General features: G+C 45.5%; 1 protein-coding gene across 1 annotated transcript in view; it reads left to right on the top strand.

Moving 5' to 3' along the window:
• Positions 1 to 3,405: 3,405 nt before the first annotated feature.
• The window catches only part of MEX3C (mex-3 RNA binding family member C), a 30,939-nt gene continuing 19,594 nt past the window's right edge, over positions 3,406 to 14,750 (top strand). Inside the window, exon 1 of the mRNA XM_077816680.1 lies at positions 3,406 to 4,306. Within this exon, the coding sequence (XP_077672806.1) occupies positions 3,625 to 4,306 (682 nt within the window). The 5' untranslated portion in view covers positions 3,406 to 3,624. The remainder of the gene's footprint in view (positions 4,307 to 14,750) is intronic.

The following is a 14,750-nucleotide window of genomic DNA, read 5'->3' as shown; positions in this document are numbered from 1 at the left end:
GATACCATAGTCAGGATGTTTTTTGCTACTAATATACTTTTAAAACTCCTTCGTATTGTCCTTAAATCTATTAGCCATAGACTTCTCATTGTGTCCCTTTGCTTCCTTTATCAATTTTCTACAATTCATAGCTTCTGAATTATATTAATTACTGTCAACTTCCCCTTTCTTCCATTTGTTGTATTTTTTTATAGCTGCCTTCACTTCCCTTCTAAACCAGATTGGTGTGGTTGGTTGGTGTTTTTAAATCAATATGGCCTTTCTCAATTGTGGGATCATGGGTTTTGGGCAGCTAGTAAAGTTTTCTTAAACAATTCCCCATTACCATTCATATTTTTCTGATTAATTTCTTTCTCCCAGTTGGTATGGCTCATACTTGTTTATAAACGTTTAGCAATATCCATGCAGAGATAAATTATCTCAAAGGAGGAGAGTAATGCCAGGTAAACTTGCAAAAGATGGAAGGTCATCCGATCTTGAAAGTTTTTGAATGAAAGGTTTTCAACTCCGTCATAGACACAATATTAACACAGTTGGAGAATACGATTCATAAGTATGATGGAGTCAGAAAAAGGTTTGCTTTTTTCATAGGCAAGAAACTTAAAAGTATCAGGAGTGAAGACTAAAGAAGCACACACACAACTCACCAAGCAGCTATCCTGAAGATGTAAACTCTGGAGCGTTGAGAACAAGACTGAGCTTTTCACCAGTCTTTGCAAGCAAATTGTTAAGGATGACTTGGAAATGAAGGTACCCGTTGATCTCCTTAGCTACATTCACAAAAGGTCTTTAGATGCAAGAAACAGCACTGGATAATTTTGCGGTCTTCCTGTTACCGTAGCTGCTAATGAAATGTGTTTCAGCAAGCTAAAACTAAGCAAGAGCATCCATGGGGCAGAAAAGGTTAAATGATCTGGCGGTTATTTCTACAGAGAACTTGGAAGCAAGGCAGATAGACTGGGATGAGTTAATTAATTAGATTACTCAGAGAAGGCTAGGAAGGTCCCTTTGTTAAAGTTCTTAGTGGGATTGCATTTTAGGATTTTTTTTTTTCGAGAATGGGGGCAGATTTGAGTCTTGGGAACCCTCTCCTGGAGTCAAGCACTTACGTTGTTTTTTGCAAGAAATGCTGGAAGAGAAACCTCCTTTATAACTTTAGCCCAGTGGCTGAAGCACTCACCCAGGATATGGGAGGCCTCGGTTCAATTCCTCACCTCTGCCTAATGAGAGAAGGGATTTGAACGAAGGTCTCCTATCTCTTGGGACAGTGCTCTAGCCACTGGACTCGTCTGATGTGGGACTCTTGACTGTTGAAGGTGTTTCACTCTGGATTATGTGTTCTGTTCTCCAGCTAAGATTTGCATTGCATGGTTCCCTTTAATGGCTGACAACCACTTGAATTGTTTGAACAATTGTGAGACAGATAAACTGCACAGCCACCAACACGTGTATGCTAATTGTCTATTATTGCATTAGAAAATATAACAAAAGCAAATGTAATAATATTTTCTTTTTTTTCTTTTTTTGCTGTATTCAATAATATGCCTTAAATAGGGTGGATTTACTGAGGCTCTTGTACCAGGAATGAACAAAAAACACTGTTTGTGGTAGGGGGAAAAACTGAAGAGGGTGCAGATACTGGATCAACAAAAGTGCAGGAAAAATTCTTGTTCTTTCCACTCATGCAGAAAGAACAATTGGTACTCCTCTGGTTCTATAATAAGTAAACATCCTAATGCGGGTCAAAGCCCCAGAATGAAGAAGAAAAATAATAGAAGAACTTTTTGTTTAATTTACTACCCTAGCCCTGATCCTGCAAACATGTATACACATTAGGCTCTGTCTACACTAGCACTTTTGTCAGCAAAACGTTTGTCGGTCAGGGGTGTAGGAAAAAAAACAACCCCCAACCAATGTAAGTTTTGCTGACAAAAGCACCAGTATGGACAGTGCTATGGCAGCAGAAGACATTCTCCCACCGACATATTTACCACTGCTCATTGGGGGTGATTAATAGAACAGCTCCACGGGAGATTTCCTTTGGTGAGGAATGCCACTGGAAAATACCAGAATATTAGCCAGAGGCTTTCATTTACTTCTGGGAGAAGATTGTTTGAGAGTTGTGAAACTTGTTGGAGGGTTCAAGGAAAATGGCTACAAGTAGAAAGAAAGATGACGCACAGCTTACATGAAAGGCTGAAAATACTATTATGAGCTGGGTGAAGCCTTGTTATAGGTTGAGTTAAAAACTTGTTCAAACTGATATGTGAATGTGCCCTTCATTTAAGGTAGTAAGAGACAGTTAAGGGCCCATACCTAAGGGCGGGGGGAAGAGAGAGAACACACAGCCAGACACCAATGACAGCCAAGAACAGAGTAAGAGGCAGAAGTAGATGGTAAGAAAGCCAAATGGTGAGTAGTGTGACACCGGGAAAAGCAAGACAAAGCAAGTTTTGGAGTTTGTTGACTAAAGAGGCTTGAATCTGTATAAGCTACAAAACTGTTCCTTTTGTTCTTAGTTCATTCTGTGCTCCCAGAAGCAGGACTCTATACATTCCTTGTAAATAACAGATGCATCAAAGAGAATACCAGACTTCATCAATTTCTGCTTTGACCTGGACATCCCCAGGATCCTGACATTTTACTAGTTGCTCAGGCCAAAAAGGGGCAATACCCCTCCGCAAGTGCAGTTAGTGCTGTTACTGTTGCAGGAGTGAACCCTATTATGGTTGAACACAAAAGCAGCCGAATGATACCCAGACCTTAATGCAGTATCTCAGCACGCAGACCAGCATCGGAAGGGACTCAGCCTTTCTGGACACAGACTGGAAAAGCTTGTGATAGGTATTCCCCATGTGAAAAAAGAAGGTGGGGGGGATAGATGGGGGAAACCACACACTCACAGCTACTCTAGAGGCCCCAGGAACACGCACCACAGACAGACACACCCACCCCCCGCGCGCTCCCGGGACACACGAGTCCGGGCACAGCCAGGCAGGCACCCAGCGCCGCACCCTAAGGAGATGCGGACTCCGGGCCCAGGCAGCCCCCCTAGGGCCGCTCTCCAGCCAGCCACCCACATGCTCAGGCGCCCGAACCTCTTCTGTGGCCGCTCCCCGCGCCTTTCTCTACGCCAGCCCCGATGCCTCGGCCCCTGGCAGCAGAGCCGCCGCCGCCTGCGGGGCCGCCCTGACCTGACCCAGGCCGGCGGCGGAGGCGGAGGAAGGGGGACCCAGCCCGGCCCCGTTGCCGTCACAATAAGCGCTGGGCCGCCCCAACAATCAGCGCCTGCTCCTGCTCGGGGACCGCGGGGGAGGGCGCTTTCCTCCTCTCCCAGGCCTGCCCCGGCACCGGCTCCACCGTCCAATCGCTCGGCGGGGAGAGCGGGGCGGGGCGGGGCTGCAGCTGCCTTCGCCGCCGCCTGCGGCTCTTTCTGGAGTGGGAAGCGATGGAACAAAAGAAGCGCTGAGCGCGGCGGCGGCAGCAGCGCCCAGGCCGCGCCCGGTGCCCCGCGTCACTCGGTGTCCCCGGCAGCGGCATGGAGGGGACGCTGCCCCTCTAGGCTCCGCGGCGGCGGCAGCAGGACCCGGACCTAGCCGAGCCCCCCCGCCCCCGCTCCCGGCCATGCCGAGCGGCAGTGCCGCCGCCGCCGCCTGCCCCCAGGAGGAGCCCGCCGAGGCCCAGCGTCTGCCCCCGCCGCCGCTGCTGCTGCTCCAGCAGCCGGACACTCTGCTCCTGCGGGAGTGCCTGGCCGGGCTGGGCCTCCACGATCGCGGCCTAGCGGGCAGCGGGGAGGCGGCCGCCCGGCAGCAGGCCCGGGAGCGGCTGGCGGGGCTGCCCCCGCTGCCTGAGCCGGGGCCCGACGGGGCGGAGGAGGTCGAGGACGAAGGGGACCTGGAGCTGGAGGAGGAGCTGCTGGCGGCGGAGGAGGAGGAGGAGGAGGACCCGGCCTCGCTGCTGCTCTCCTCGTCCTCCTCTTCCTCGCCCTCACAGCTGCCGCCGGGGGGGCCGCCGCCGCCTCACCCGCTGCTGCCCGGGCTCGGCTCCGTGCTGCTGTCCCCCGCCGCCGCCTTCGATGCCCAGGAGACGGCGGTGGCCGGGGTGCTGTACGGGGCGGACGATCCCCAGGGCATGATGGCGGCGATGCTGTCCCACGCCTACGGCGGCGGCCTAGGCGGGGGGCCGGCGGCGGCCCCGGCTCTGAACGGGGAGCAGGCGGCGCTGCTGCGGAGGAAGAGCGTCAACACCACCGAGTGCGTCCCGGTGCCCAGCTCCGAGCATGTGGCCGAGATCGTCGGCCGTCAGGGTGAGTCCCGCCCGCGCAAGGGGGAGTCGTGCCCGAGGGGAGCGGGGACGGGGCCTGGGCGAGGCCAGCAGGAGAGAGGCGGGCGAGGGGTGAGGCCTTCCCGCTTGGTAGGATTGCGGGGGGCGGAGAGGGCCGCCGGCGAGGGGGGAGGCCGCCGGCCCGGCTGTGCGAGAGAAGGCCCGACTAAGCCTCGGCGGTGAGGCTGTGGCCCGACAGGGGCAGGGAGGCCCCGGTGAGGTGCCTGGGACGGAGAAGTTGGGAAGGGCTCGGGCAGGCTCCCTGGGGGTGGGGTAATCCCGGGCAAGCCCCCTGAGGGTGTTCGCCATGGGTGGGGGTGTGGGCAGCCTGGCAGGGGGCCGTGGGAGGATGTTACAAGGGGGGGGGCCGGGGACTCTGGGTCTGCGGTTGGAGGGCGGGAGTGGGCGCCCCAGCCAGGTGGGTGCCGATTTGAGGATCTGCTGGGAGGTGGGGGGCTTTCCACGGAAGATGGCTGGCGACCAGCCCCTGAAGAGGGGGCGTGTGTTGGTGTGAACCTTGGCCAGGAGACTTGATATGCCCAGAGCAGAAGCAGGGTGAGGGTTGAGCCTTGCCAGGAGAATAGGCAATAACATGGCAGATGGATGAGCTGAGCAGGGGTTGGGACTGGGCCACAGTTCTGGCTGGGAGTTGGGTGGGATGAGCTCTGTGGGGGGTGAGCAGTAGGTTGGTAGGGCAAGTTCTGCCAGGGCAATGGGCAGTAGTGCCTGGGGTGGGGAAGCTTGCAGAATGCCAGAGTCACTGCAATCAGCTATCACTGGGTCAGGCAAGGTGGTGGTGAGTATTTATACTAAAAGGGATAGGACTCTGGGGAAGTGAAATTTACCAGTCAAGTGGCCTGAAGCCTAGGTGCACCAGTGGGGCAGGATGGCAGAACTGAGCTGGCCCAGGACAGCTCTGCTAAAATGGGAAACTGGAGTCTGCTTAACAGACTAACTAGACATGGAGGGGTATAGTATAGCTTATCTCAGGGGAAAGGAGATGGACAATTGCTGGAGCATAAACCAGCACAAGCCACTGTAGGGAGACAGCAGTAGTGTTGTGAAGGGATAGGGCTGTAATCTCTTCTTCTGGGCAGGCTGTTAGAATCAAAGACTGCTTGGTTAAACTTGATAAGGTTTTTTCAGTTTTAGTAGCTGCAGCTATTCAGGTTTGCATAATGGCATGAATGAGCTGAATGGATGCCTCTCTTCATTCTCAGTCAGTGGGATAAATTCTCCAACCAGTCCCTTAAACTAACTCCCCCAATCTGTCTTTTTGTCTGGGGATACAATAACCGGGGCTTGGGGCTGCTGGGAACAGGCCCTTGCGTGTAATAGAACATGAGACTGGAATGGCCTGGGAAGCCTGCATAAAGAGCTGAGTGCAAGAATAGTTCAGGCTCCTACATTTAGTGGTGATTACTTGTTTGTGTGTGTGAAACGTTAAACCATACATTTCAATATAATCTGCTTGAGTAAAAATAGTTTGTTTTGCTTTCAGTGTTGTGGGGTTTTTTTAAAATACAATTTGTGGTAAAATTGAGTTTGAAATTTACTAACTTTTGGCCAGTTTCTGCAAACACATGCATGTGAGTAGTCGCATTGGCTTCTGTGGGTATGTGAATGACGATAGTCACTTGTCTGAATGTTTGCAGAATTGCATGCTTAGTCCTTTATTATGACAAACTTCCATTCATGCTCATTCAGACAAATAAGATGAGACTTCCACCATGAGCAAACTTAATGGGGGGAATAAATGTGTTATTTCCCTTGTTGCTATTTTTAACTGTTGCATGTTTGACTAAGTGTTCTTGTCCTCACACTCCAGTTTTTGCTTCCTGTTGATCTTACTGCAAAGTCACATGTTTGTTTTTCAAATCATGCTTTCGTGATAAGGTCATGCTTGTGATGTCACAGATTCAGTATTGTCACTTTCTTGTGGTATCAGGGTGAGAGAAAGATGGGGGTGTTGGTAAGATCATTTCATGCACAAGTGTTTCTGGTAAGAAAATTAAAAGCATTTTTTTAATTTGTAAAGGGGGATGGCCTAAATGATCAAACACAGGTGCCTAAACAAAAGCACTCTGTTCCATTTCCCTTTTTATATTACTTTATTTACATTTGCTGTTTGAGTCAAAGGGTGAGTTAAAATAATACAAAATAAGTGGAGCTAAAAAGATGCATTCTAAACGCCGTTCATTCACTGGGTTTACTTTCCCCCATCCTTTGTCTGTTACCTGCTTGGACTGTAAGCTGTTCAGGTCAAGGATTTTCTCTTTATTTGTTCATGAAAAGCCTATACGCAAATACCTTTTTTATTTAATCATTTCTGTTGTATAAGTAGTTGAAGTGTTCATTTAACAAACTTCAAAATCAAATGTTTACAGATTATTAGAGTAGGAATATGTCCCTTGCTTCCCCATGCAACAGGGTCGAATACACAGATCTGAGACCCTTTCTTTAAAAGCCTGTCCAAGAGAGAGCAACAAGTATTCAGAAGTGAAAATGCTTTTCCAGGAAATAAACACTAGTGACTAAAAACTTGGTCACGCATAATTGAAAAATGTTGTTTTCTGTATTTCTCTTTCTCTTTAAGAGAATCATAAAAATTAGATGTGAGAGACTCATTAGGCCATCCAGTCTATTCTTCACCAGTTTAGGATTGTTCCTTGTAGTGTATTCTTCAGTACTTTTTTTTGTTTTAAATGACTCTCACAATGGAGTTTGCATGAAAACAGGATCTTTGTTCCTGAAGTGTTCATCTGCTCTGCCTCCTTTTGCTCCTCAGCTGACATCATACTTTTTAGTTTGTGATAACACTTAGTTGCTGTGGAAAAAATCATGCCAAAAACAGAATGATGGCTTCAGAAAAGGACAAGTAGCAGAAGAGAGAACTCAGGATTTTCATTACTATTTTTTGTTACCAAAAACACTGGCATAAAAGCATTGGTTTTCTTAAAAATGTATTGGCAACTCATTAAAGGAAAAAAGAAAAGGAGTACTTGTGGCACCTTAGAGACTAACCAATTTATTTGAGCATGAGCTTTCGTGAGCTACAGCTCACTTCATCGGATCTGATGAAGTGAGCTGTAGCTCACGAAAGCTCATGCTCAAATAAATTGGTTAGTCTCTAAGGTGCCACAAGTACTCCTTTTCTTTTTGCGAATACAGACTAACACGGCTGTTACTCTGAAACCTGTCATTAAAGGAAGTCTCTATTTCAGATAGCTAAACAAATAGTTGGTATAGAAGTGGTATACTTATCAAAGGAATCTTCAAAGTTTGTATTTAGAAATACCTGTTTATTGAATAGAACCGTTCTCATACACAGACACAGTCTAGCCATGTATTGATAGAGCAGTGATCCCAAACTTGATTTGTTCATGTACTGCCTTCTTAAAAAAGTGTGTTGAGGTGAATGGATAGACCATCAAGCTCACGCACAACAGTTTGGGAACCGCTGTACTAGAGAATTTTGATTCTAAATTCTGCCTGCCTTGTGTCCATTCCAGTAAGGACATTGCAGCTACACCGTAGAATGTGGTTATCCCATCATATCTCCTGAACATCATCTGGTTGCATTCTGGTTTTGAACTAATACAGCTTCTATAACACTGTGCATGGATCTCCTGTTTCTATAATATTTTTGTTTAATAAAAAGAATATTTTTATGCAGTGCTGATGCAATTTAAAGGTGACCTGTGAATGAGCTTACAACAATTGGATTTGTGTCCCTTTGCATTTTTTGTTCTGTTATGTACAAAGAGAACCCGGAAGGTGTTCTCTTAATATGTTCCCTGATGGTTTAATTGCTGAAATATCAGGAATGTCAAATCTGGTGCGAGTTTTCCTGGAGGACTCGCAGGGGTCTGAAGAGCATGTTTATTGTGTGTATTTGAAAAGAAGAGTTAGGGTGATTGGAACTTAACAAAAAAGTTCTTTAGCCAAGCTGAATTTTTAACAGGGGACGGGGGAATGGACTGCTAGCATTCTTTATATACCATAACAAAGCAAAAAAGGTGTAAGCTGACTTCTATTTGCCAGTTATATTTAAACTTACAAAATACTTAGCATTTTTAATATATAAATACAACTTATGCAGTACTTCAAAATATTGATACAGCACTTATCCTTCTGGATTGCTACTCCCACTTTGGGGACTTGTGCTGGGAACTGACATAGATACTGGAGCAGTTGGAGGCCATGTCCCTGTTAGGAGCAGCGTAGCGGCATCAGTACGGCTCCATAGCTATGCTGCTGTAACTCTGTAGCGCTGATAAGGAACTACAGCAATGGGAGGGATTTTTTCATCACTGTAAGAACTCCACTTTCCTGAGCAACGGGAGCCAAGTTAACTGAAGCATTCTTCTGTCAACTTTGCTTGGTCTACACCAGGGGTTAGGCTGGCTTAGCGGTGGCACTCGGGGTGTGCATTCACACCTCTGAATGCTGTAGCTATGTTGACCTAATTTTAAAGTGTAATCCAAGCTGAAGGAGCTGTGTTGTGTGGATATATTCAGCAAGTTTACACTAGCAAGGATGCATAGTGTGGACACCCTGCACTAGTGCAAATTACAGAAGTTCTGTTGATGTGTAAATTGCAAATGTGCACTTCTCGTGTAGACAACGCTTCACTGAGGGTTGCTACTTCAGGCCTGGTCTAGACTTAAAACAGGTCAAGATTGCTACTGTGCTTGGGGCTTGAAAAATCAACACCGCTGAGCACCATAGTTTAAACCAATCTAATCCCTGGTGTGGGTGCAGCTGGGTTGGTGGAAGAACATTTAAGTCGACCTAGCTCCCATAGCTCAGGGAGCCGGTGTTTGTACAGTGACAGAAGAACCCCTCCAGTTGTTGTAGTTTGTATCTGCACAACGGGGTTATAGCAGCATAGCTATGGCAGCATACTATGCCTCTCTAGCACCCCTAGTTTAGATGTGGCCTTAGTGACATAGCCGTATACGTTTCAGTCCTAGTCTTCCTGCTGCAAGCATTCACGTCCCATTGGAAAACACTTAGAGGAAGGTATAAACCATTTGTTCCAATGAATTCATGCATTTTTTCCAAAACAATTCATGCAGAATTTTCCTTATAAATTCTGAAACCCGTAAGTTTTCCACAGTGTAGAGAGGCCTTTTGAGCACTGGCAGAAAGGAAAGGGGGATAGCAAGCTGCTGACTGGCTTGACAAAGGTTGGGTTAAATAACTTGAACAAGGTCACATAAGTCTGTAGCCAAACTCAGAAAACCATTGACTTGGGCTGCCTTCTTGGGCCCCCAACATTGCTAATAGAAGTGGGAATTTAAAAAACAAAAACAGGACAAAAATGTAGTTTAGGGGGCAGTGGTTGAAGGAGATTGGATGAAGCTTTCCAGAAGTTCCAGACATACAGGAGTTTGAGGAGGAAAAATAAGCCACAGAAGTTTTGTCTACAGTAGACTTATTTATCTCCAAAAACTTCCTACTGTTGCTACCATGGATACACTTCCCCTGATAGAAAGCTGTAGTGAAGACAAAGTAAATAACATAACTGCTACTGCTTTAAAAACAAACTGTTGCCACTGTTAGAGTGGGAACCATTTTTACCACCTGCAGTAGTTAACATATTGTAATGTTTTTTCACAGTCATCTAGATCTTCCCATCCAACTCTCACCTGAAGAGTACAGATTTTCCTTGCCAAAGATCTTGTGGATTTTCATGTGTGAACATCTATATAAGTCCAGACTAATGTACTTCTAAACCACATTGGACTAACTGGTCCTGGGGGAAACTATTTCATAAGCTGCATCAGCAAAACTACCAGATCTTGAAAGTTTCCTCAGATGATATGGACTTTACAATCTGAGCAAGACCCTGACCCCAGATGCAGTGTTCCAGCAGGATCAGCAAGGTGTCTCTCTTTTAAAACCTGTTTTGTAAGAATTGAGATGAAAGGTCAAGGGCCAGTTCCCAGGTGCAAATGAAAAAGAGGATGATGGAGGGGGGGGGCAGGGGATTCCATAAACCTTTTAAACTGGCATTGGGTTATAAACTTATCAGCAACTTAAAAAAAATTTTTATGGGTCTTGGAAGCTTCAGGGTTTTTTTTAAAAAAAAAACAAAAAAAAAAAACCTGAAAGTTAAAAGTCCAGGACATTAAAAATTCAACTTCATTTCAAGTTTCAGATATTTCTTTAAAAGGAAGCTCTCCCCAAATATCCTCTGTCTATCCAGGTATTTAACCGTCCATATTTTTCCATGCATATACTTTTCCTGAATTCATAATACATTACACCTTCATACTTTAATCTCCTAGGGTAATGGTACAAACCATATGCTACTGCTGTTTCATATGAGGCTCTGTGTCCTAGGCAGCAAACCTGCCAGGAACCTCTGCTGCCCTCAAATGTAAGAGGGCAGTATCCCTTTTTTGGCACTGACAACTTGGAAGTTATGCATTATAGGGGTTTGAATTGAAAACATATCAGTACTGTCATGGCTGTTGGGAGGACAGCTGACAGTTTTGACAGTTGGGCCTTCTGACCTAAAGGGATACATGGGAGGTGTCTCGATTTTCTTGCTTGGGCAATCGGGTGCATATTGAGACGGTCGTCTTCCCACAGTTGGCCTCCAAAAACTGACCTACTTCATTAGGCAGTTCAGGTTAACTTCCATTGTTTCCTGCCTTTTCCCTCCAGATTAAATTAACGCTCTTGGCTTAAAGGTGCCTACTTTCATATAGTTATTGGAGTGACTCACAGAAAATACCTCCATTTTTATGTGGAAGATGATCTTTATAAATAGATTGCAAGTTCTTTGGGGCATCTTTGTTCTGTTGGTGCTAGGCGCTGTACAGTGGGGTCCTGGTCTGCGAGTAGGGCTCCTTGGTGCTACAGTAATACAAATAATAAAAGGTGTTGCTATCTGGCTTTTCTTTTGGGCCAAAGGTGTTTTCAGAGTGCCTCGCACTGGTTGCCACTCGTCTCCTCTCGAGACTTGCAGACTGTTGCAGTCTGCAGATTTATAACGTATTGATAGTTGAATGGGGCCCTGTACCTACCCAAATAACTTTTCAGAAGGGCAAGCATGGACCATCCTAGGGCCAAGACATTTCTTCCAGAATAAAGCTTAAGTGTCCCTGAATGTATCTTCCACTGAGAGCTTAATCTAAAATCAGTGAGCTCTTACCTCAGACTAATGGAGTAGATGGCCCTTCCTCATGTGAGACACCTTTATTAAATCTTATTTCAAGTTTGCAGGGTTAGTTAGCAATAAATTTCACTCCAAATATGGATGACATTGGAGCTATGTTGATTATTCTTCAGTTTGTCTCCAAGCTGAGTGTTTCGGTATTCCATCCCCAACTATTGTAATTTTAACAGATGTTTCTTGGTTGAGGATCCCGTCACCGGAGGCTGACCATTTAGGGTTGGTGGAATGTGTGGGAGGCTAAGTTCCACAGTGTCCAGGAGCTGAAAGTTATAAAGTGAACTCTCAAATCTCTGCCGCTGATCAATGGCTGCATTGTTCAAATGCTAACAAATAGAACTACCACTGTATATTACATGAACAAAAAAGGAGGTGCAACTCTAACAGGAGACACTGGCTTTATGGGATTGCTGACATCCCCTATTTCTCAGTCTGGAAGGCAAAGAGAACACAGTAGCCATTCATAGGCTTCAGGAACATCACAGTTGATGGATTAAACAGATGGGCCTACTGTTCAAGAAATAGGTCCGTGCATCATAGCCCTCTTTGTGATGAGCCTCAGTGCATGTCCTTAGCTGATTGTGTGTTCATTCCACCACTGGTCATAAAGATAGGCTGAGCCTGAGTTATACTGGTTGCTGCAACATGGACCAAATGTAATTATTACAGATATTTTTGTGGAGCCTCAGTATTACTTACCATTATCTTCAGACCTGCTGTCTTGCCTTCCATCCCAGTCTGGAATTGCTTTGTCTTGCTGTTTGAATCATGGGACATGTAATTACTTCTGACCTGACGTGTCTTATAAAAGTGCAGAAAATTCTGCTGTAGTCTAGAAAATAATCTTCATTGAAGTTTTTACACTTAGAAATGGAAAAGGCTTTTTCTAAATAGACCCGTATCTACATTCTACCTCCATATCCAGTATTATGGACAACTTAATGGATTTGAAAGTCTCACCCTTGAGGTAAGACTACAAAAGGCTATCTCTCACTTCAGCATATCGTCTGCCAGTGGACAGCTCTGTTTTCAGGCATCTTTTGGTGGTGGGATGACTGTAGAGATCTAGTCTTCCCATTGGTCAAAGAATTGTATTGGTGTTATACAATGGGACCCCAGCTGGTGCCGACAAGGTTGATGAGTGCCAGTTCAGGTGTTTACCTTGTAGGTGAATATTTATCATTCTACCTCTATTTTCATTTGCACTTACACTTGAGAAGAATGAGTTGCAGACTTTCCTCATCCCCGATTTATCACAGGTGTGGTGTTTGAATTCTGTTTAGGCACTTGTTCTTCTGATAGCACTCCTTTTGAGGTGGGCAGGTACTATTACCCCCATTTTACTGAAGCACAGGTTAAATGACTTGTTCAAGGTCACACAGTCTGTGACAGAGCTGAGGAGACCAAGTTCAATTCATAGTCCCAGGCTAGTGCCTCAATGACCATCCTTGTTTTATGAAATATTACCTGAATCAGACCATTAATCTTGTGGAGTTTCCAAAATTTCATTCTCACATAAAGGAAATGACTCTACATATGCCCCAAATGTCAAAAGGTTTTTGAGTTTTTATTTGACTAAGTCAGTGAGGAAATCCACAAGACTGTCTCTGTCTAAAGGGCATAGCAGTTTTCTTTACACTTCAGTCAGTCAGTCCCTGTATAGGACTAGACTATGCTTTGGGCTTGGGTGTCTACCTCATGACATTCGAATTTACACTTCTAGGGCAAGGCAGTATTGAATGCCCACCTCATAACATGTCTATCATAGCAGTCTGTTGGGCTGTTACCTGTTTTGTATACAGACTTACACAGCATTACTCTCCTGACTTGAGAGCCCACTTTCAGAGAGCAGTTCTATTATCTTTGTGTAAACTAGAACTTGTCAGCACACCTTCCTGAATTGCTAGAATTGTACTCTGTGCTAGACTTCCTATGGGGAAAATAGTCTCCTTCAAAGAATCTGTTATTCTTAATTAGTGGCTCTCGGAGTGTTGCCTCTGTCTAGTCCCATCATGTCTTCTGTATTCTTTAGTCTTGCTAGAGTGGTTGGGGCAACACAGCCATTACATAATCTTACCCCAGCTGCTCAGTGCTATGAGAGGGCACTGGTGCAGACACCACAAGTTTGACAGGAGTAGAGTTGGGGCCATATCCCACCACTGTGAACCCACAGAAGCAAAATTCTTTAAGAACCCCAGTTACCATGGTAAATCACATTTAATTTGAGTGATTTCTCCATTGTCCAGTTTCTCCCCCCTCCCGGGCCAAATTTTTTACTTGGATGTTTTGTAAGGAGCCTTCATAAGTCCATTTTAAGAGTTGAAGGATTCCTGATCCTACAAAAACCTGAGTGCTTTCAGTTGTCATCACAACCAGTCGGGAGTTCAGCACTATAGATCCCTTATTTATTTGTAGGCCCCAACTAAGGCCAGGACTCCTGGCAGTAGGTACTATACGCACATAAAGAAAAGCCCTGTCCCAAACAGCTTACAATCTAAAATCTTGTATAAAACCCTTTGGCCGCGTGCATTTTTGGCTCGTACTGAAAGTAGTCAAATATAAAGCCAAAGGCCAAAAGAGCGCACATCGGTGCGTTTATAAAAAGGAAACAACTAAGCGTGACTAAATTTATAATGAAAGTGTTGTAAATAGCTATGTAAAGAATGAGTCAGTATAGAAATGTTCCACAGGTCAGTAAAAAGACTCCAGATAATGCAGTGTAATTAAACACTTAATTCTGATTGCAGTGGTAACTTAATGAGCGGAGGGACCAGAATGTCCTCTTTATCAAGTTATTTTAACTTTAACATGCGAGACCCATACATTGTCTGTCTGTCTGTCTGTCTGTCTGTCTCCTACTTGGAACAGTCCCTCCAGAGCTCCACTTACACTTTTATACCATTCAATAACTTACTTTTCTCTAGTGTTGCTTGCCTTTATGGTAGAGCCCTTTGTTGGGACTGGAGTCCCGCAGAACCTGCTGCCATAGTAGTGGGAGCAGGATAAAAATTCAAGAACAATGTGGGAACAGGTGGGAGTGGATATTGCAGGACAGGATGGAAGCAGGATTAAGAAATAATTCCCCGCAGGGCTCTGCTTTGTGGTACTATTATATTTGCAACTAGAAGTAAAAGAGGAGGCATCTCCTGTTTCCGTAGCCACCTCTCTCAAAAACAGGCTGAACCTAATTTCACATCAAAGTTGGTGGCAAAGGGATCCATCTGTTTACCTTGACGTC

This window comes from Eretmochelys imbricata, chromosome 5 (genome assembly GCF_965152235.1).
Source record: "Eretmochelys imbricata isolate rEreImb1 chromosome 5, rEreImb1.hap1, whole genome shotgun sequence".
In the NCBI taxonomy this organism is placed as follows: domain Eukaryota; kingdom Metazoa; phylum Chordata; order Testudines; family Cheloniidae; genus Eretmochelys; species Eretmochelys imbricata.
The sequence above is the reverse complement of the archived record's forward strand: the minus strand, read 5'-3'. Positions and strand labels throughout refer to the sequence as shown.